Here is a 23314-nt window from a genome sequence, read left to right as displayed (position 1 = left end):
ATTCAGAAGGGCAAAATTACCACAGGCCAAACCACAAGTGCCAAAGACACTTGAAGAGAGACACTGCTTACAAGTGCCTGTATGCCAATGCTAGGAGCCTCTGAACCAAGATGGGAGAACTGGAGTGCTTGGTCTTAGAGGAGAGCATTGATATAGTGAGCATAGCGGAGACCTGGTGGAATGGAGGAAACCAGTGGGATACGGTTATCCCTGGATATAAACTATATCGGAAGGACAGGGCAGGACGTATTGGTGGCGGAGTCGCTCTATACGTGAAAGAAGGCATTGAATCCAGCAAGCTCGAAACCCCAAAAGAGGCAGACTCCTCCACAGAATCGTTGTGGGTGGTGATACCCTTCCCCAGGAGGGACTTAATACTGGAACGTTCTATCGTCCCCCTGATCAAAATGCTCAGGGAGACCTTGAGATGAGATATGAAATTGAGGAAGCATCCAAACTAGGAAATGTGGTAGTAATGGGTGACTTCAACTACCCGGACATAGACTGGCCGCATATGTGTTCCAGTCATGACAAAAGAAGCAAAGTTTCTAGATATTCTAAATGACTATTCCTTAGACCAGTTGGTCATGGAACCGACCAGAGGGACAGCAACCCTGGACTTAATCCTCAGTGGGGACCGGGACCTGGTGCGAGATGTAAGTGTTGTTGAACTGATTGGGAGCAGTGACCATAGTGCTATTAAATTAAACATACATGTAAATGGCCAATTGCCAAGAAAATCCAACACAGTCACATTTGACTTCAAAAGAGGAAACTTCACAGAAATGAGGGGAGTGTTAAAAAGAAAGCTGAAAAACAAAGTCCAGAGGGTCACATCACTCGAAAATGCTTGGAAGTTGTTTAAAAACACTATATTAGAAGCTCAACTGGAGTGCATACCGCAAATCAGAAAAGGTACTGCCAGGGCCAAGAAGATGCCAGCATGGTTAACGAGCAAAGTCAAGGAAGCTCTTAGAGGCAAAAAGTCTTCCTTCAGAAAATGGAAGTCTTGTCCGACTGAAGAAAATAAAAAAGAACACAAACTCTGGCAAAAGAAATGCAAGAAGACAATAAGGGATGCTAAAAAAGAATTTGAGGAGCACATTGCTAAGAACATAAAAACCAACAACAAAAAAATTCTATAAATACATTCAAAGCAGGAGACCATCTAGGGAGGCGATTGGACCCTTGGATGATAAGGGAGTCAAAGGCGTACTAAAGAACGATAAGGAGATTGCAGAGAAGCTAAATGAATTCTTTGCATCTGTCTTCACAGTGGAAGATAATAGGGCAGATCCCTGAACCTGAACTAACATTTGCAGGAAGGGATTCTGAGGAACTGAGACAAATAGTGGTAACGAGAGAGGAAGTTCTAGGCTTAATGGACAATATAAAAACTGACAAATCACCGGGCCCAGATGGCATCCACCCGAGAGTTCTCAAAGAACTCAAAGGTGAAATTGCTGATCTGCTAACTAAAATATGTAACTTGTCCCTCGGGTCCTCCTCTGTGCCTGAGGACTGGAAAGTGGCAAATGTAACGCCAATCTTCAAAAAGGGATCCAGGGGGGATCCCGGAAATTACAGGCCAGTTAGCTTAACCTCTGTCCCTGGGAAACTGGTAGAAAGTATTATTAAAGCCAGATTAACTAAGCACATAGAAGAACAAGCCTTGCTGAAGCAGAGCCAGCATGGCTTCTGCAAGGGAAAGTCCTGTCTCAGTAACCTACTAGAATTCTTTGAGAGTGTCAACAAGCATATAGATAGAGGTGATCCAGTGGACATAGTGTACTTAGACTTTCAAAAAGCGTTTGACAAGGTACCTCACCAAAGACTTCTGAGGAAGCTTAGCAGTCATGGAATAAGAGGAGAGGTCCTCTTGTGGATAAGGGATTGGTTAAGAAGCAGAAAGCAGAGAGTATGAATAAATGGACAGTTCTCCCAATGGAGGGCTGTAGAAAGTGGAGTCCCTCAAGGATCGGTATTGGGACCTGTACTTTTCAACTTGTTCATTAATGACCTAGAATTAGGAGTGAGCAGTGAAGTGGCCAAGTTTGCTGACGACACTAAATTGTTCAGGGTTGTTAAAACAAAAAGGGATTGCGAAGAGCTTCAAAAAGACCACTCCAAACAGAGTGAATGGGCGGAAAAATGGCAAATGCAATTCAATATAAACAAGTGTAAAATTATGCATATTGGAGCAAAAAATCTGAATTTCACATATACGTTCATGGGGTCTGAACTGGCGGTGACTGACCAGGAGCGAGACCTCGGGGTTGTAGTGGACAGCACGATGAAAATGTCGACCCAGTGTGCGGCAGCTGTGAAAAAGGCAAATTCCATGCTAGGGATAATTAGGAAAGGTATTGAAAATAAAACAGCCGATATCATAATGCCATTGTATAAATCTATGGTGCTGCCACATTTGGAATACTGTGTACAATTCTGGTCGCCTCATCTCAAAAAGGATAGGCGGGTCAGAAGAGACATGATAGAAGCGTATAAAATTATGCATGGCATTGAGAAAGTGGATAGAGAAAAGTTCTTCTCCCTCTCTCATAATACAAGAACTCGCGGACATTCAAAGAAGCTGAATGTTGGAAGATGCAGGACAGACAAAAGGAAGTACTTCTTTACTCAGCGCATAGTTAAACTATGGAATTTGCTCCCACAAGACGCAGTAATGGCCACCAGCTTGGATGGCTTTAAAAGAAGATTAGACAAATTCATGGAGGACAGGGCTATCAATGGCTACTAGCCGTGATGGCTGTGCTCTGCCACCCTAGTCAGAGGCAGCATGCTTCTGAAAACCAGTTGCCGGAAGCCTCAGGAGGGGAGAGTGTTCTTGCACTCAGGTCCTGCTTGCGGGCTTCCCCCAGGCACCTGGTTGGCCACTGTGAGAACAGGATGCTGGACTAGATGGGCCACTGGCCTGATCCAGCAGGCTCTTCTTATGTTCTTATGTTCTCAAGGGCAGCCCCACTCAGAGTGCATTACAGTAATCCAGCCTGGTGGTTATCAGTGCATGGACAACAATGGTCAGGCTATCCCGGTCCAGAAATGGCCGCAGCTGTCTTACCAGCTAAAGATGGTAAAAGGCACTCCTAGTCACTGAGGTCACCTGGGTGTCTAGCGACAAAGATGAATCCAGGAGCACCCCCAGACTACAGACCTCTTTCAGAGGAAGTATGACCCCATCCAAACCAGGCAACTGACCAGTTATCTGAACTGGGAAACCACCAACCCACAGCCCCTCCATCTTGCTAGGATTCACACTCGATTGACCCTCATCCAGCTCACCACCAAGTCCAAACACTGGTCCAGGGCTTGCACGGCCTCTCCCAATTCAGATGTTAGACTTAAGCATTCCTCAGAAATCCAGTATCCACGTGGAATTGCTCTGTGGTTTCGTAGGCCAGTTTCCAAACTGACTCCATAGACACATTCAGCTCTCCCCTTTCCTCCCTGCCGCCCTGTTTCCTCCTGTAAACTACCGAAATAATGTATTATGGTGTAGCATAAAATGTCATAAATAAAGGTCTTCCAGAGATTGCTCAGGGACCCATACTTAACTTTACTTGGACTTACTGGCCTGATATACCACCTTATTTCTAGGCCACCCATATTTGTCTCATGTTGGCTGCAAGGCTGCTTATTACATTTGCTTTCCAAGGATAGAGGTGTGCTTCTGGTTAAGCACAGCAGTTGCTGTAGAGTGGCTGACAATTCAGCCAGATAAGCGACTAATAAGTCGAATAAATAAATAAATAAGATGTATGTTAAAATAATGGAATTATAAAGTTCACACCTACCTCAAATAGTAACAGTCCTGAGGTGTGCAAGTGTTCTCTCAGAAATACATGAAGGTAGTATATTCCATTATTTGTTCCTTAAACTTTCCAAAGACAAATGTGAACATAAACAGCCCTTGAAACTTATCATCTCTAGCGTTAATCCGGTAGCCCAGGGACTATAATTGCATTTAAAGCCACAGACATAGGAAGCTGCCTTATGCCAAGTCAGGCCATTGGTTCATCTAGCTCAGTATTGTTTGCATTGGCTGGCAGTGGCTCTCTAAGCTTTGAGACAAGTCTTTTCTCGCCATATCTGGATATGCCCCTGGGGATTGAATCTGGGACCTTCTGTATGCAAAGCATGGCCTCTGCCACTGAGAGGAAGCCTCATTGTTTCTTGAGGGAGATGAGCGATGGCAGCCTAGACAAACGGAAGCCTCTCTTAAATGTGATTAAATGTTTTCTTAGAGCGTTTCTGCATGGTCACTTCGAAGTATCTCAAACACAGTTTAGCCATATTGAAATATGGCTAAAATGTGGTTGGGACACTTCAAGTGATGATGGAGGATGATCCTAATAAAACCTGGGAGGTGCAGCTCTATAGCACCTCTAAGCTTTGTGTAGCAGTAGCCATTAATCGCATCACTTTGGAAATCACAGTCTTTGGCTGCACTTAAAAAAGCTGTGGATGTACTATGAGAAAAACTTAACGTATTTTCCCAGGTTTAAAAGTTGTGTTTTGGCTGCTTGAAATATGCCAGTACCAAAAGCACAATGGTGGCAAAATGTACATGGACTGTATGCTCTGAAACAGAGGCAAAGATGCACTTTTAATTCTCAAAGACAGATCTTGCAGAATTTCGTCTATTGGGATTTGAGTATTGAGAATGTATAATCAAGCTTAATGGGTTCCAGTAAATACAGGTTGTCTTCTGCAAGCATGTAAATGTTCCTGGTTGCCTCTGCTTGCTTAATTCTAAGTTGTTTCAACTCCCAAACTCATGTACACTGTTGTGTATGTGGCTTCATTTGCTCTCTTTTGGAGTCTTATCTGATGATACGAAATAGGCTTCATGTTCCAAGTTTCATGTGAGAGGTGAAGGTACAGTGTTCCATTTTCAAACATTCATGATAATCGGGGTGTCTTGAGTTCTGTGCTTGCCAACATTCAGCTTTAATAAGTAGCGTAGTCTTGATATGCCTATCAATGACCAAGATGCAATAATATTATATATAAAAGTCACACAGAATATTATTATTATTAGACTTATTCGTTTCTTGTTACCAAAAGGTCTCCAAGCAACTACAACATAGTAAACATTTTACAGCCCATTAATACTTTAACCACTTAGTGTTGTTCTCAAAAGATAAAACTCTCTGGAAAGTAGAACAAGCTCTTTCTAAAAATTGAGCTGCTTGGGGAGGGGGGATATTTATGTACATCAATACATTAAATGTCTTTTGCTTTTTTCCATGTACTTTGGAATGGCCAGTTTCTGGTTCAATTTTATTGGACGTGTTGTATGCATGCAGCTTATTATTCACTTAGTTTGACAAGCCATTCAGATGTTGCGTATAAGCCCTATACAGCTCATGACCAGGTTACTTGAGAGACCACCTCAAGAGTCTCTCCTTGAAGTCCCTAAAGTATCAGAAGCCCACTCCACAGCAACTCAGAGCAGGACTTTCAATATGGCTGCCCCTGTTTTTTTGGAACAGCATCCCTGTTGAGACGCAACAAGCACACACTATTTGTAGTTTCCAGAAAAAAAGTGGAAGCTTTTCCAGCTGGATGGGGAGTAGGGGGAAATATTCGCTAAATTGGACTTATTACCGGATTTTGACATAATCTGATAATCCGCATTGTTTTCGGACTGGCATTGATTTCTTGCTGTGGGTAGCTGCTGTCATCAGCACTTTTTTAAAAAAAATCAGCTCAGAATTTTACATTATTGTCTTCATAATCCGCTTTCCTCTAAACTGATGCATTCTTAACTTCTATCTAGCCGTTAACCATCAAAAATACTGCAAAACAACAAGAATAGCATTAAATAGCATAGCAGTTAGCCTGAGGCAAGAGACAGAATTGATGGGCAATTACTGCCTAATTGATACTTAAATAGGAAAAAAAATCTATGGAACAAGTGCCTACATTATAAGCATTTTCACTGGCATTTTCGTTAGCAATTACGTTATTTTGGGAACAGAAAAAAATGGCAGATCGATACTGAAAGCCAGACTGTCAGTGTTCAAATGGATAGGAACCAGCTACCAAACCCCATCTGTAATGGGCAGTGGCGGATATTGTTTTAGTTTTCTGGCTTGGGTAGTAATTTATTTATTTATTTATTGCATTTGTATACCGCCCCATAGCCAAAGCTAATTTATATTGTTTTAAAACCTTTCTTTAGTTGGTTTTATTGTATGATTGTAAATCACCTTGAGAATTGTTTTATTAATAGCCTTTTATATTAATAAAATAATAGCAGTGTCACTCTTAAGCTTTCCTTAATTCTTTTGGGGCTGTCAGCAGAAATGAGGGGAGAATGCAAGCGATCTCAGTTTACAAGCTGAATTTGGGGGTAAACATTGCTAATAGCTCTATGCATTTGTTATATTCCATTCATATGAGAAAGTGATGACTGTACTACAGGAGAACAGTTATTTTTGGGATGTTTATTTCAGCCATGGAAACAAAGAAGTATTTTCTTGTCGGGGGATAAAACTGGCAGTGGACTGGTTTTTGGACAGAGGCCACAAAGATGTCACAGTGTTTGTGCCAGCATGGAGAAAAGAACAGTCCCGACCGGATGCTCTCATCACAGGTATTGATTTGCAAAGCCTGTGACAATGCTGGTATCACTTCTGTTGATTTACTGAACAAATGTTTTAAAGCCAGGATATTTCCTCCAGGCTGCTTCCTCCCAAACAGCTTCAGTGCCAGAGAGTTTTGCCATTTACTATTGAGGCAGAGGTTGTCTCACCGTGTTCTTGCAACACTGAAGACTGAGGACTGGTCCCCACCTTCCTTTCTAGCCCATTAAAAGATCTGTTCTGTCTCTTCCGCCTCTTAGGTCTGAGGATATTGTTTACTTTCTTCCCATTAGTAATGAATTGTTAACTTTGATATAGATATGTTTTAATTATGTATTTATTATGAAATTGTTATGAATTCACTTTTATAGTGAGATGATATAGATACAGAACATCTTAATCCAGGGCTGGGGAACTTGTGATCCTCCAGATATTGTTGGACTCCAGCTCCCATCAGCCCCAGCCAGCATAGCTGGTGTTCAAGGATGATGGGAGTTATAGTCTGGCAACATCTGGAGGGCCACAGATTCCCCACCCCCTGGTACAAATGATAATGTTTTTCCCCCCATGCTTTTATGTGAACCACTTTTGAGTGTAGCGTACAGAGAAGTACAGTATACAAATAAAGTGACTAACAGGTGCTACTATTTACTGACACTTAAAGCTTTCTCCCTAAGTGGAGGCTGGTATGGTGTTTGTGGAAGTTATTTTTCTCACCATTAAACAGTTTTATTAAGGATAGCTTTATCAACAGCTGTTAGCTATGATAGCTGCACGTTCAGAATCACTTTTATATCTGATTACCAAACATGGCAGAATGACAAAAACAAGTGGCTAACTCCATCCTATCTTGCTCATGAGCTTCTGAGAGACATAGGGCTGGCCAGACTATAGATGTAGAGTAGATGGTAAATTAGATAGAGCTTCAGTCTGATCCAGGGAAACAGTTTTTCTCATCCAGGAAAGCAGTCTCTCTCTCCCTCTCTCTTTAAGAAACAATCTAATTAAAACTGATTAGTGTATTGTTGGCAAAGCTAACAATGCACTATTGTATTTTTCCTGAGAAGGGCTATTTTTCTTGAGAAGAGTTATTCTTGGTAATTTTTCCCGAGAACGGCTATTTTTCATACTAAAGTGCTGAATCATTCTCTGTTTATATGAAATCTAATGAAATACTAAATGAATTGAAATCATTTTTTCCCTATTGCGATAAGAGCATGTTCTCCAGAATTCTTGGTGATTGTGCGGTAGCGGAACACACAGCATTTTGCATGGAAGTGCACATCGGGATACCTCTCAGATATTTTGCCATAGAATAGTGAGCCATAATCTGGACACCATGTGAAGTAATCAGATGACTACTTTGCTGCTGATCCTGTAACTTGCCTCTTACCTCACTAATATCCTGCAATGCTTAAAAGAAAGTCTCATGTAAAGTGGCCTATGATTTATATTATTTTACTGTTATAAACTATTGCTTATTTAGAGACAAGTGCATATCTGAATGTGGAAAAGGGCCATCGCTTACATCATCTGTTTTGCATGCAGAAGGTGCCAAGTTCAATCTCCGGGGGGGCTGAGAATGTCCCCTTTCTGGAACCCCAGATAGTTTCTGCCTTTCAGTGTAGACAGTAATTCAGCAAGATGGACCAATGATCTGACTCAGTATAAGGCAGCTTCCTATGAGTCTATGCAGAATTGTAGAACCTCACAGAACCTGCTTGATAATTATGAAAGGCCTTTGTATTGAAGTCTTGTGTAAGCCATTCTGAACACCTTTCAGACTTGGGACATCTTATTTGGGATTGGCTTCCCATTGTTGGAATGAAGGTTTAACAAAAAGCTTTATATTCTTGTAGGATTCTATTCTGAGTTTTGTATCTGAGTTTCATTAAATCATTATAATGGAGCACAAATGCTGAGGGCAGAGTATGTGCATTAGGCCAATGAATATTAGACATTGTCTTCTCTTTAACACTCAATGTACACAGGGGAGCAAAAGTTGTTCTTTAGCATGCTGTAGCAAAGTTGCATCTTTGGGAGAGAGAAGATACTCAAACCCTGATTTTAATAGAGATTAGGATAGCTTATTGATCAATTATACTTTAAGTGGGAAACTTTTTCCTGCTAATTTGTTCATTCTTCAGGTAGGTAATATTTCACATCAAGAACACTTATTTAATACATGCCATTAGTTCTAAATGGCAGTAATACCTGGGTCGTAAGTGTAAGCATGACTGTAGAGCCTGGCAAAGGTAATTTATGTTTATATATTTTTACTGTGTTGCTGAATATTAGTCATCTGTTTCCAACACAACCAGAAATGCTTTCATGAAGTCAAGTCATTTTTGCCCAACCTTAGATATTCTGATCTTCTGTCATGTAGTGGAGCTCAGTCATACACTGAATAAAGTCTTGACTTCAATGGTCTGGTTTTTTTCCCCCTTTACTATTTCTAGATCAAGAAATCTTGCGTAAATTAGAAAAAGAGAAAATTCTGGTGTTCACCCCATCCCGCCGTGTTCAGGGAAGAAGGGTGGTATGCTATGACGACAGGTTCATAGTGAAGTTGGCCTTTGAGTCAGATGGTATAATTGTGTCTAATGATAACTACAGGGATCTTGCTAATGAAAAGCCAGAGTGGAAGAAGTTCATTGATGAACGGTTGCTGATGTATTCATTTGTCAATGACAAGTAAGTTACACTTTTTAAAAAATCTCTTGCTAGAAAACAGCTGGCAGCAGGCATGTAATAGATTTTATATGTACACACACCTGGTAATATTTCTGCCCACGTTATTGTAGTCCTATGCATCTGTGGTGGTCACCTTTTTGCAGTAATTGAAAATGTAGCCTGCCTGCTTTTGTTCATATGGAGTATTTGAGACCCATGCCCCATTAAAATGTTTTGTAGCTACATGCAGGTTTGCAGCTCTAGTATCTTCCCACACATTTTCTAATACAGATAGCTTGATCCTGTGTTACTGTGGTGTAAGCAAGTGTCTTTTGCAACATGTGCTAAGGCAACCTTTTCTTCCTGGCAAATAAGGTAGAATAGGAATGGTGAAGAAATTCAATTCAATTCAGATTTAAAGGTGAATTAACTTACTTGCACTTTCCAAAACAATATGCGAACTGAAGCATAGCCATCCTTCCAAATTCACACTTCTCCGACTTTTGTAATGCAGTTCTCCAGCCAAGTAACGTGTAAAAAAATCATACATTAGGGTAACGTGCATAAAATGCATATATTCATGAAAGTAACATACAAAAATGCATTATATTAGAGAGCATTGCTTTACAATCATATGTATATTAGGAGATACTCACAATGAAATGCTGTGATAAATTTCCATGAGGACTTAAAAAAAAATCACAACCTGATGTGGAAATGAGGACAACTGAACTTAAGATTGGGAAAAAAGAAACAGATTCTCACATCCCAGGGTAGAGTCATAAAACTATGCAACAGTATTTTTAGTTGTTTCTGAAAACAACTAAAACTAAGATAGGATCAGTGTTGTAGAACAACCTTTGCTGTGCTGGCTCGGACTGATGGGAATTGTAGTCCAAAACATCTGGAGGGCACTGGGTTGCCTAAAGCCATCTTAGAAGTTTTTTTTTTAATTGGTGGGACATTTTATATGTCCGAGGCTTAATGATAAATGTTGTTTATGGCATTTGCTTTAAGTGCTGCTGCTTCTGTTCTAAACATTTCTAGACAATGCTGACTAGTTAGGTTTTATGTAAACTGCTCACTTTGACATTTGGTTTGAAAATTCTTATCTCTAGGGATCCACAAGCTGGAACTGGGTTTGAGGGGGAAATATGTATTGCACCCAGACCCACCCAAAATGATGAGGCAGACACAAGCGTATGGGTTAATAACGGGCAACATTTATTAATGCCAATTAACGAATTAAACCACATTAGACCAATTAAAACAAATCAATAGAAAATGGAAACTGGATTAAGCCAAGCCTTGACACTGAGATCTGTGGAGGGGACCTGGATAATTTTAAGAGATCAGTGTGGGCCCCTATAAATCTGAGTGCTATGGAACTTAATTCCAGCAGCTCAGATTTTTGAGCAAGTAACCTTGGCTCTAGGCCGCAGAGTAGTGAGCTAGCTACTCCTGGCCTTTCATTGCCGGCACATTATCTGTGCCTAGGGAATCACGTCCATCTCACCCCCGACTCCAGCCTTGAGGCATTGAGTCTGTGATCTGGCAGTCCTCAAGGAGGGCTCCTGTCCCCAGCATCTGGCCTTGAGGCTTTGATGGCTAGGTCTGAGGAAGCCCCCTTTCACCTTCTAGAAGGTGCCTCAAGGTTCTCACCGAATTATCTAGGGATCCACGAGCCGGAACTGGGTTTGAGGGCGAAATATGTAATGCAGCTAGAGTAGTCTGGCTTTGTGGATGAAGCTACAGAGTTAGGGTTTGAAAAAGTTTCTTTTCTTTCCAACAAGGCAGTGCTGTATTACATTTTGTAAGTAGTGTTTGTGATTTCCCATCCAGTTTTTTCTGTAGTTGATAAATACATATGACAGAATGGACATTGATCAATTTATTCAAAATAACAGATGGCATATGGTTAGGTGCTGAGGATGGAGGGTACATAGTAACAATAAGATCTAGGTCTGATTTTACATTAATGCAGGTGATCCTTGGTAGAGCGTGCACATGATCCTCCCATCCAACATTCATTTAAATCAGGTACAGCCAATGAGTTGCCCTCCATATGTCATGGACTTCAGCTCCCATCACCCCCAGCCAGTATGGCCAATGGTCAGGGAGGATGGGAGTTAAGACCTTGCTGGATCAGTCCAGTGGCCCATCTTATTTATTATTATTTATTCATTCCATTTCTATACCGCCCCTAGCCTATGGCTCTCTGGGCGGTTCACAGCATCCTGTCCATCATCCTGTTCTCACAGTGGCCAACTGGATGCCCATGGGAAGCCCCAACCAGGATAAGAGCACTCTCCTCACACACACCCCTGTGGTTTCCAGCAACTGGTATCCAGAAGCATATTGCCTCTGACTCTGAAGACAGAGTATAGCTGTTGTAGGCCACCAACATCTGGAGGGCACCACTTTTGTTTTTTTCCTGACTGAAACTAATGTGTAAGAATACGTGTAACAGCATAATTCAAGCTACTGTTCCCCCTCAAAATTTGGGGGAATCATGCAATTGGGTCATCATGCATATGGGCCTCATACATTATTTTAAGTGAGTAGGAAAGAGGGCATACATGTATCCCTTCCTTCACCATAGCCAGGTTTTAAATTTTCTATCTTGGTATCTCTTACACAGCTGCGAAGGAGTGTTTATTTTTTGCTATACAATATAACTTGACAGCATAATCCTATGCATGTTTCCTCACAAGCAAATCACATTGAATTTGATAGGGCTTACTCCCAAGTAAGTTGGCATATGGTCACATCTTTACAACACAATCCTAATCGTGCCTGTTCAGAAGTAAGTCCTGTTGAATCCAAAGGTGCTTGCTCCCACTTTGCAGCGTTAAGTTGCCCAGTCCCCCCCCCCCCGAACAATGTATGTAATACCTATGAAATAATCTGGGAATATTTCACATCCAATTAAGAAATAAGAAAATAGTGATAGAAAGTGATAATTCTTTCAAATGTTAAGACTGAGAATTGGGTTAGTGAACGCCTTATTCATTGAATTAATTATTATACGTTTGATAGATTTATGCCTCCAGATGACCCTCTTGGCCGCCATGGACCAAGTCTGGATAATTTTCTGAGGAAGAAACCTATTGTTCCAGAACACAAGAAGCAACCATGTCCATACGGTAACTTTTTTTTTTACTAAACACTAATTATATTTTAAGAAACTAGGCTTTATTGCTTATTTGTGTCTCTGTAAAAATGTTGCTACAAATCTGTGTCGCAACTTCTATTCCCAGAATCATAGTATATATATATCAGGAACTGTGATCCACAAAACCATTGTGGTCAAATAGATGTAATGTTACACGGACCTAAACGTAAGTCCCTGTTCACCCAAGGATGCTTGCACAAGATATCAGCTCCTCATCCTGAGAATGAGAATAATGTTGTCCTGCAATATAGTATTTATGGGGCTAGCTAGAGATCAAAATAATAAAAAGCAAACCAACCAGCATATGATTTGTTATGGTGCTGTGAAATTGCTGTACATACATTTCTGTGTGTACACACACACGCATGCTCTGTGTCCAATTAGTATTACTGATGCCACTTCTGACCTAACTGCAGAATGTTTAACTATCCTGAAAGCCTCCTTGATTTGTGATTCAGCGTGTACAATGCTTGCCATTATGTTCTCAGTTCCTTTCGTCTTAATGCTGCTGTAGAATTAAATTCTCTCTCCCTTTTCCTCTTTTGTCACTTAAATCTCCAAACAACAAATTTACAGGGAAGAAATGCACTTACGGACACAAATGCAAATACTACCATCCAGAAAGAGGAAATCAGCCTCAGAGGTCGGTAGCTGATGAACTTCGTGCCATGTCTAGGAGCACAGCTGCCAAAGCTGCTAGTGAAGGGGGGTTGGTGAAAAGCAACAGTGTTCCCTGTAGCACTAAGATAGATAGCACTTTGGATCTCAAGCGAGCTGCTCCAAAGAGGCAATCAGATCCTAGTATAAGGACTCAAGTCTACCAAGACTTGGAGGAAAAGCTTCCCACCAAAAACAAATTGGAAACCAGGTCTGTTCCTTCTTTAGTTAGTATACCGAACTCTGCTGCTGCAAAACCCCAAAGTACTGCACCTTTAAGCAATGGCCTTCCATCTGGAGTTCATTTCCCACCTCAGGATCAAACACCACAAGGACCGTATCCTCCAGTGCTGATGGCAACCAAAAATCACGGAACGCCAATGCCTTATGAGCAGTATCCCAAATGTGAGTCTCCTGTGGATGTAGGTTACTACTCAATGTTGAATGCATATCCAAACCTAAGTATCTCTGGTCCACAAAGTCCTGAAAGGCGTTTCTCTTTGGACACAGATTACAGAATAAGTTCTGTAGCTTCTGACTGTAGTAGTGAAGGGAGCATGAGCTGTGGCAGTAGCGATTCTTACATAGGCTACAGTGACCGATCCTACGTGAGCTCTCCTGACCCCCAACTGGAAGAGAATTTAAAGTGCCAACATATTCATCCCCATAGCCACCTGACTTCACAGCCCTTCTTGCAGGGTTACCACGATACACTAACCAGAGTGCAGAGTTACAGTCATGAAGAACCAAAGCATCATCACAAAGCTCCACTTCCCTACATGGCGATACATCTTCAGCATCCTACTGTTGGCGCTCGCTCTAGTTGTCCTGGTGACTACCCAGCTCCTCAGAGCTCACAACACTCAAAGAGCATGCATCTAGGCAGAGCCCTTGTGTCCACAAGAGTAGATAGCATATCAGACTCACGTTTGTATGATAATTCCCCATTAAGACAAAGAAAGTCATACTCCGGCCAAGATGGACTCAGCAGTTGGGATAGACAAGGCTATGGGACTGATGCATATGGCTATCGTCAAACTTACTCCTTGCCCAGTAACCCCACCCAGCCATGTTACGAGCAGTTTGCCTTCCAAAGCTTACCTGAGCAACAAGATCAGCCTTGGCGGATACCTTACTGTGGAATGCCTCAGGACCCTCCAAGGTATCAGGATAGCCGAGAGAAAGTCTACATAAACCTGTGCAACATTTTTCCTCCTGACCTTGTGAGAATTGTTATGAAAAGGAATCCTCACATGACAGACGCTCAGCAGCTGGCTGCAGCCATTTTAGTGGAAAAATCTCAGCTAGGTTACTGATAACATGATGATGACGCATCTTTGTGGTGTCTATTAGTTCAGTTTCAGCTGTAACGCTGAGGGAGGTTTGCTACAATAGCATGTGTGATCTCCTTCTCAACAAGGAGATTCTATAGTAATCCATTTATGTGAAATACTGTGCCATGGAATCTGTATGTACAACCCCATGCGTTGGAAATGACAGGCTTTATTTTAAATTATCACTTGAATTTTTTTAAAGTATTCCTTGACTGGAAGATCTTTCCAGTTTAATATATTATTATTTTATCTGTGGTGCATTGGGGGTTTTATATGCAGCACTTTCTAATGTTACGTGTTTATTAAATTAATGTGTGTTTTTGTCCTTCAAGTGCAAAAAGTTTTCTAAAAAAAAAAAGCTGCAGAAAACTGAAGAGGATTTTATGCACCCAGCAAATTTTTTCCCCAAGCCAAGCTTATTATGAACTCTTTTTAAATTGCAATTAAGTTATTTTATTTTATTGTGTGATCTTCTTTGTGTTATAATCATTTTATTTATAGAAAACAAAGGTCTTTTACAGCACTGACTTTATTTTTTTAAACAATGATTGAGTTACCAGTTTTAATGTTGAAATTGGTAACAATATATTAGTACTTTATAGTATGGCACTTTTTTGTTTGGCTTTGGTTTTAAATGAAATTATTTGTTGAGTACTGTAGATTTTGGTGCAGGCAGAAGCAATCAGTGACAGAGAAACCTGCCATGATTAATTTATTATGTAGAAGGCAAAAGCCTAATATGCAGGTTTTGAAGATGTTAAGCTTATCCAACTCATGCTGTCTAAAATTAAGCTACTAATATCTCTGTTCAGGCAGTAAACTTGTCCAACTAATGTACGCTTTCATTCATCAGAAATGGCAATGAAATTGAGATTTGTTTTTGTTGTCTCTTGCTCCTCTAATTAATGTGCAGGTATACTGGACAAAATGTTTTTTCATAAAAAAACCCTGTTTTTAAATGAAACCTAATTGTTCTCAATGCAATTTTTGTATATAAGATACTGTGTATTTTTCATGCTATTTATCAAGGCTGGCCTGAGAAGGTTTTATTGTTGTGTTGAGGAAATGCAACATTTTTGTTAACTGCACTATAGTAATAGTATTGTAGTTGAGAACAGTCCATTCTTTTTGTAAAATAAGATAGATGTTCTCAGAGTTAGTTTGTATGGTCTGCTGTATTATGCAGGCCTGATTCTTTCCACAAAACAACATAGTTTTAGAAGCAGGCAGAATTGTCTCTTCTAGTATTAGAAAGGGAGATTTCTGGTTTATAAGTCGTGGGTTCTGCTAGCTCTTCTAAAATGTAATTTTACATAGATAGAATAGTAATAGATCTTGCAGGCAGCAACTTACACTTAGATGTCATAATCAGCTGCTTACATGCTAGGATTCCCTGCAGAATGATATATTGTGATGCTTCCCTGATTCAGCCTTCACCAACCTGGGGCCCTCTAGATGTTTTGGTCTACAACTCCCATCAGCTCCAACCAGCACGTGCTAGCTGGGTCTGATAGGAGTTGTAGCCAAAACATCTGGAGGGCACCAGATTTACAAAGGCTGCCCTAGTCTATAATACTGCTGATAGCTGGGTGCACTGTTGCAACCTGGAGACCCTGTAGAACCAGAAAGTTACCTTTTGCTGTTGATACAAATTGTATCTTTAACTATAATAATTATTTTGATTTATAGATCTAACGTTAAAAAACACACACACACAAATGTGTAAATATAATTTTAGTCTTTTGGGCAACATTTTATCCCTTATTTTTTTAAAAAAAACCTCTGTAGATTTCAAACCCCAAACTTGCATATAGGCAAATAGTTGGGTTCTTACAATGTGTACAGTATTTTTCCCTAATTTAAATATACCTCCCTTCTTCTCTAAAACAATATTGAGTCAGACCAGATCTAAAAATAATGGTAAAATGCTGCCTGAAAAGAATGTCCAAACACCTTTTGAATAGGAAAACATTTTTCACTACTTTGCAACACTGTGTGTTGCAAGAAGTAGGATCGTGGTATACAGTAAATGCTCCTGCAAAGCATTGTGCTTATAGATGTATCCAATAATCTGAACCATGTTCAGCAACTTTAGTTCAGGAATTGTTCTTCTACACAGCTTTCTCTGTTGAATTGTGAGACAAGCTCTCAGTTCTGTTAATTCATCTCCCCCCCTGTGGGTGCCATCTTACATCCGCTTCATCTTGCCTTAGGAAGAACTACTTGTCCTGCCATTTCATTTCTTCTCAACTTCATTGTTTCTTGTCTATACAGAATGTGTTTTAATAGAGAAGGTGTACACTTCCTGTGTAAGCCCCCCTCCCCGAAATGAATGTGGTTTGCACAAAAGCGCGACTCATTTGTTATAGTGGGCTTCTACAGGAAAGATTCCTAGTGGATGCTTTCCACATGCAATAGTTGATTTGTGTGTTGTTTATAGCCTATATTGTAACCTTGAATTTTTATTGACTTTTATAGTCACGTGACCTAAAGTATAAATAGGTTCTTGCCGCTAGTGTCTGCAGAATGCTGAAACATCTGGAATAGAATCATTTCATACTTGCTGTTGGTTGGCTTACTGTGTCTTATATGTTTATGTTTGATCACAGCCTACAGACTGTGAAAAGGGGGTTGATCATGCACTATATACTACAATGTGAAGTGAGCCACCTCCATGTACGTGTAATGCAACCTGTGACTGTGCTGGGCTAAAGAGCCCAGAACTCACAGGAGCTCTGTTTCAGTGTCTTCCTTGTGGTCTTTTGTTATTGCCTTCTTTGGGCTTACATCATTAAAAGCTGATGTAAAAAAACCCTCCGTTACACTGTGTTCTGCTGCGAGAGCTTTCCATGTGTGCTTCTTTACATTACAAGGAGCTCTAAGCTTTCCTTAGTATGTCCTTTTCCTGAGAGGAGAGGGTTGCCCTGGCCCGTCCGCAGCTATGTCATCTCCTAAGCGGATAAGTCTCAGTTGATTTGGCGAAGACCAGAGGCAATCCTTTCTGCAATTCAAGAACTGTTTAACAGCTTCTCCAACAAGCAGTGTGCTTTTAAGTACCAGCGTTCATTTTGTAAAACTGAAAGACATGGAGCTATTCGGCAGCTATTACCAGCAGGCATTTAGTCACTAGGCTGGTTCACATTTTAACTGCATTGTTTTATGTACACCACCTACTATTGACAACAGTGGCTCTTTAGAAAGAGAGGCTTTTCTCCTATGATGTACAGAAGCTCAGGACCTGCTGCCATCCTCCTTCTCCTGGGTTTGCTCTTCCTAGAATATATTTTTAATAGGTTAATGCAATGGTATGCCAGTGTGAACAAAGAAAAAGTGAAAATGCTAGGAAGATGTCAGGTCGGTTTTCTATCAATTTCTTCATGTTGCTATTGGGTGGGATACAAACTCACACAATACACATGAGTGAAAAAGCATATCTACTTGCACAAGGGGAAAGGGGCACATTTTCCTTTGGCAGAGGCGTTTTGTTCCTTGGGGAAGGCCTTTTCAGGGGGCATAAAGGACAGCTGATAGAACTGGAGACCTTCAAAGGCCCATGGGTACCAGTTTGGGTACTGGCCATTATAACTGTACAATTAAAATATGTGATATATTATTTTAGGAGGCTGCAATTTGGCTTTGCTCTAATTGATTGCAACAGATTAACGTTGGTAGGCTTAGTTCAACACTGAAAATTTGAGCCGAGGCTTTTGTGTCTCCTTTAACACTGTGAGCATTAGTATTTGGAAGCACATAACAGAAGAGATGAAAATATTATCTGGATATGTTTCAGTATTTGTAATTTATGGACAGAATTGTTTGTTTGCATGTATGTCATTCTACAATGTTGTATTTATATCTTGTTAAACCACCTTGAATTTTTTTTAGATCTACATATGATGACAAGGTGAAGCTTTTGTGCACACATCACATTAACACGTTTGAAGCTTCTTGCTAGGTTTTTTACCTCCTAATATAACTCCAAGTTCATGAGAGTTTAACTCTGCTAGTTTGCTTGTTAGCCAGCTATGACACTATTAACCATTTCCCACACAGTTCATATCTTCAGTGTTGTCCTTTTATTGATGATGGGGGAAGGGGCAACATTTCCTTTTGGCAAAAAATTAGTTATCCAGAGAAAGAGCATGTAATCATATTCACTCTGTTTTGTCTATGCCTGTGACTAATATACATTGAAATACGACACTGCAGAAAATAAAAAATAACGTTGATGACTTCTCGGCATGGATTAGGGCAGCTTCACTTTAAAATATTTTCTACTATCCTGACAGCAAGAATATCCAGTTTCACAACTATAGTATTTTTGTTAAGTTCTTAAATGGAACTGTAGCAAATTGCTTCTTTTACCACCCTTTGCTACCCCTCCTTTTTCCCCAGCACTTATTATCTACTCAGATACATTTGTATGGAATGCATATTCCTCAGATTGGAAAATGGTGTTATAGAGAGGTGAGCAGTGGTGTCTGGTGACTCCATGTCAGTGGGGCAGTGGAATCCACTCTGGGTTTTAGTCCAAACTTTCAAGGAGCTGTCCAAGGTACACTGCCCCACTGACATGGAGCCACCAGCCACCACTGCAGGTGAGTGGGGGAAAAGGGTGGGGGGAGAAAACATTGTCAAAAAATTGAGATGTCATGGAAGACCAAAGTACCTTGTGTAGCAAAATCAGAAAGTTTCTCTCTCCTGCCCCAGGGTAGATGGTGCTGGGAATATATGTGACTTTGGTTCAGAATTCTTTCATGCTATCACAATTTAGACCCAAATATACCAGTCCTGGTAATGCCTTTTATTTATTTTTTCCAGATGTTAGGATCCTTTAAATTGGTTTTTTTTTTTACATTCTCTGTATTTTTCACATTAACAATTCCTTTTGGTCCCTCTCATGGCACTTTTTGATTGACTGATGTGTTTCCATTGAGCCTAACAAATGATATAAAGTTGATTTAGGAGGCTGCATTGAACACTTGATGTGCTGTTTTGGATACTTGTAAATAGATGTGCTCATGAAGAGGTATGTTAGCTTCATTACTGAAAGTGAAACTCCCCACCTTGGGCTCATGCTGGCCTCTCCCAATCTGAAAGATGGTGGTTTTCTCATAAGTGAGAAAATGCAGTGTTTGTGGTATCACTGGAGACAGCAGCAATTTCTGCAGCATTCATGGCAACACCTCCTGTCATAGTGACTTCAGTGAGTCAGCAAGTTGAAATCCTTCCCAAGTTTAATCTAAGACAAAGTTATATCTGTTATATTGCATTTTAAATATAAATTAAAATGGAGTGTGATTAAGCACTGTAATCTCTTGTGTGCCTTTATTCTAGTTTCATGTTAACTTCTCACTGTTTCCTCTACCTCCTGTTATTTCTCCGCCTTTATATTTTTGGCTGTTTTTATTACTTTCAGACTAGTGGCGGCTGGTGGCTCCATGTCAGTGGGGCAGTGGAATCCACTCTGAATCTTTGTCCATACTTTCAAGGAAGCACCTTGAACTAAATCCCGGAGTAACTTCCACTGGACATGGAGCCACCAGCCGCCACTGTCTCAGACTGTTCCTTTCTCTGTTTTATTTTCTTTTTCAGTCTTTAGCCTTTCCCTCTCTTTCCACTTTCTTTTTTCTGCGTGCATGCCAGGTTCTTAGTGCCTGCTTCCCCTAAACTATCCCCTTTCTAGTTGCCCCCCATCCCCCATCTCTTGGGTGATCTGTCTGCCACTTTGCTTCTCAAATTGAGTCTTCTCTGCTTATCATTCCACTTTGCTGCTTGAAATGGCTCATAACAAGGAATGCAGCCAGCCAGTGCTTGCCCTCTAAACGACACATTTTCCTAGAGAAGATACAGCTTGAGTGTTTCTGAATAAACAGAAGTGGATATTGCTTAATAGTATTGGAATGTTCAATATCCATTTAATTCAAATTGTTCATCTGTATTTTAAAAAATAGCTTAGGGGAATATTTATTTTGATATATTGCACAACTGGGAAATTAATTCTCTCATTTTATGATAGGACAATGGGAGGACTAGATATTCTGTTTTAAAATTTTGAGGGTGGGGTAGAGGGGAAGAAGGGTAGAGGGTTTTATAGAAGACAATTTTAAACAAAACTTTTTGGTCATATATCTTTAAAGGGTTAAAAATTATAAGTGGTCTGCATTTTCCATATTTTGTAAATGACTAAAGCATTTAGCATACCACGTACACACACAACATACACACCACACATAGATTCTGAGGGTAGAGGGAACTTTGTTTGATAACTGAGCTTTGATTAGACTTGAAGGGTCATCATGAGTAATAGCAGCTGATCTATGGCTAAAATTATTTTTGCCATCTAAGGATACCTAAACCTTGTTGCAGTGTATACTGTGGCAGAGTGTTGAAAACTGTTTAGCTGCTTAAGGAAATGAATTGGGATTGTTTGTAGTATTTCTAGGCAAGTACATAAAATTAATTTACTAATTGATAGTATTAAGTAGAAGGTAACAAATGGTGTGTTTTTGCTGCCCTTTTTAAAATCCTTAAAAACAACAACACAGTATTACTATGCTCATAAAGGTTATTATGGTGTCTCCAACATGCGTGAGCTTGAACTTTGGCCTTCAGGGTGTTGTGTTAATTTGAGATCCCATTGATGCAAACACCTGTAGACGTGCCTGATTTCAATCCTGTATAATCCAGTTGCTGTAGATCACTGTCCTTCAACCCTGAGTCCCCAGATATTGTTGGACTACAACTCCCATCATGCTTGGCCATTGGCTAAGCTGGCTGGGGTTGATGGGACTAGTAGTCCAACAACATCTGGGTACCCAAAGTTGAAGTACAGTGCCATAGACCAATAATTCCTCATGGGCATTCAGCTCCAATGTACACATATGCAGTGTATGGTCACATCACTCGAAAATGCTTGGAAGTTGTTTAAAAACACTCTATTAGAAGCTCAACTGGAGTGCATACTGCAGATCAGAAAAGGTACCGCCAGGGCCAAGAAGATGCCAGCATGGTTAACGAGCAAAGTCAAGGAAGCTCTTAGAGGCAAAAAGTCTTCCTTCAGAAAATGGAAGTCTTGTCCGACTGAAGAAAATAAAAAAGAACACAAACTCTGGCAAAAGAAATGCAAGAAGACAATAAGGGATGCTAAAAAAGAATTTGAGGAGCACATTGCTAAGAACATAAAAACCAACAACAGAAAAATTCTATAAATACATTCAAAGCAGGAGACCATCTAGGGAGACAATTGGACCCTTGGATGATAAGGGAGTCAAAGGTGTACTAAAGAACGATAAGGAGATTGCAGAGAAGCTAAATGAATTCTTTGCATCTGTCTTCACAGTGGAAGATATAGGGCAGATCCCTGAACCTGAACTAACATTTGCAGGAAGGGATTCTGAGGAACTGAGACAAATAGTGGTAACGAGAGAGGAAGTTCTAGGCTTAATGGATAATATAAAAACTGACAAATCACCGGGCCCGGATGGCATCCACCCGAGAGTTCTCAAAGAACTCAAAGGTGAAATTGCTGATCTGCTAACTAAAATATGTAACTTGTCCCTTGGGTCCTCCTCCATGCCTGAGGACTGGAAAGTGGCAAATGTAACGCCAATCTTCAAAAAGGGATCCAGAGGGGATCCCGGAAATTACAGGCCAGTTAGCTTAACTTCTGTCCCTGGAAAACTGGTAGAAAGTATAATTAAAGCTAGATTAACTAAGCACATAGAAGAACAAGCCTTGCTGAAGCAGAGCCAGCATGGCTTCTGCAAGGGAAAGTCCTGTCTCAGTAACCTATTAGAATTCTTTGAGAGTGTCAACAAGCATATAGATAGAGGTGATCCAGTGGACATAGTGTACTTAGACTTTCAAAAAGCGTTTGACAAGGTACCTCACCAAAGACTTCTGAGGAAGCTTAGCAGTCATGGAATAAGAGGAGAGGTCCTCTTGTGGATAAGGGATTGGTTAAGAAGCAGAAAGCAGAGAGTAGGAATAAATGGACAGTTCTCCCAATGGAGGGCTGTAGAAAGTGGAGTCCCTCAAGGATCGGTATTGGGACCTGTACTTTTCAACTTGTTTATTAATGACCTAGAATTAGGAGTGAGCAGTGAAGTGGCCAAGTTTGCTGACGACACTAAATTGTTCAGGGTTGTTAAAACAAAAAGGGATTGCGAAGAGCTTCAAAAAGACCTCTCCAAACTGAGTGAATGGGCGGAAAAATGGCAAATGCAATTCAATATAAACAAGTGTAAAATTATGCATATTGGAGCAAAAAATCTGAATTTCACATATACGCTCATGGGGTCTGAACTGGCGGTGACTGACCAGGAGCGAGACCTCGGGGTTGTAGTGGACAGCACGATGAAAATGTCGACCCAGTGTACGGCAGCTGTGAAAAAGGCAAATTCCATGCTAGCGATAATTAGGAAAGATTGAAAATAAAACAGCCAATATCATAATGCCGTTGTATAAATCTATGGTGCGGGCGCATTTGGAATACTGTGTACAGTTCTGGTCGCCTCATCTCAAAAAGGATATTCTAGAGTTGGAAAAGGTTCAGAAGAGGGCAACCAGAATGATCAAGGGGATGGAGCGACTCCCTTACGAGGAAAGGTTGCAGCATTTGGGGCTTTTTAGTATAGAGAAAAGGCGGGTCAGAGGAGACATGATAGAAGTGTATAAAATTATGCATGGCATTGAGAAAGTGGATAGAGAAAAGTTCTTCTCCCTCTCTCATAATACTAGAACTCGTGGCCATTCAAAGAAGCTGAATGTTGGAAGATTCAGGGCAGACAAAAGGAAGTACTTCTTTACTCAGCGCATAGTTAAACTATGGAATTTGCTCCCACAAGACGCAGTAATGGCCACCA

General features: G+C 40.5%; 1 protein-coding gene across 12 annotated transcripts in view; it reads left to right on the top strand.

Annotated features, from left to right (window-relative positions):
• The window catches only part of ZC3H12C (zinc finger CCCH-type containing 12C), a 72002-nt gene extending 53092 nt beyond the window's left edge, over positions 1-18910 (top strand). For all 12 annotated transcript variants that reach the window (XM_061628635.1, XM_061628633.1, XM_061628634.1 and 9 more), the window contains 4 exons: positions 6480-6619; positions 9068-9302; positions 12321-12427; positions 13033-18910. In XM_061628635.1, the coding sequence (XP_061484619.1) occupies positions 6480-6619; positions 9068-9302; positions 12321-12427; positions 13033-14429 (1879 nt within the window). In that variant the 3' untranslated portion in view covers positions 14430-18910. The remainder of the gene's footprint in view (positions 1-6479; positions 6620-9067; positions 9303-12320; positions 12428-13032) is intronic.
• The last annotated feature ends 4404 nt before the right edge of the window (positions 18911-23314 follow it).

The sequence above is a fragment of the Rhineura floridana genome, chromosome 5 (genome assembly GCF_030035675.1).
Source record: "Rhineura floridana isolate rRhiFlo1 chromosome 5, rRhiFlo1.hap2, whole genome shotgun sequence".
Taxonomy (NCBI): domain Eukaryota; kingdom Metazoa; phylum Chordata; class Lepidosauria; order Squamata; family Rhineuridae; genus Rhineura; species Rhineura floridana.
Note: the sequence above shows the minus strand (reverse complement) of the source record. Positions and strands in the feature narration are given on the sequence as shown.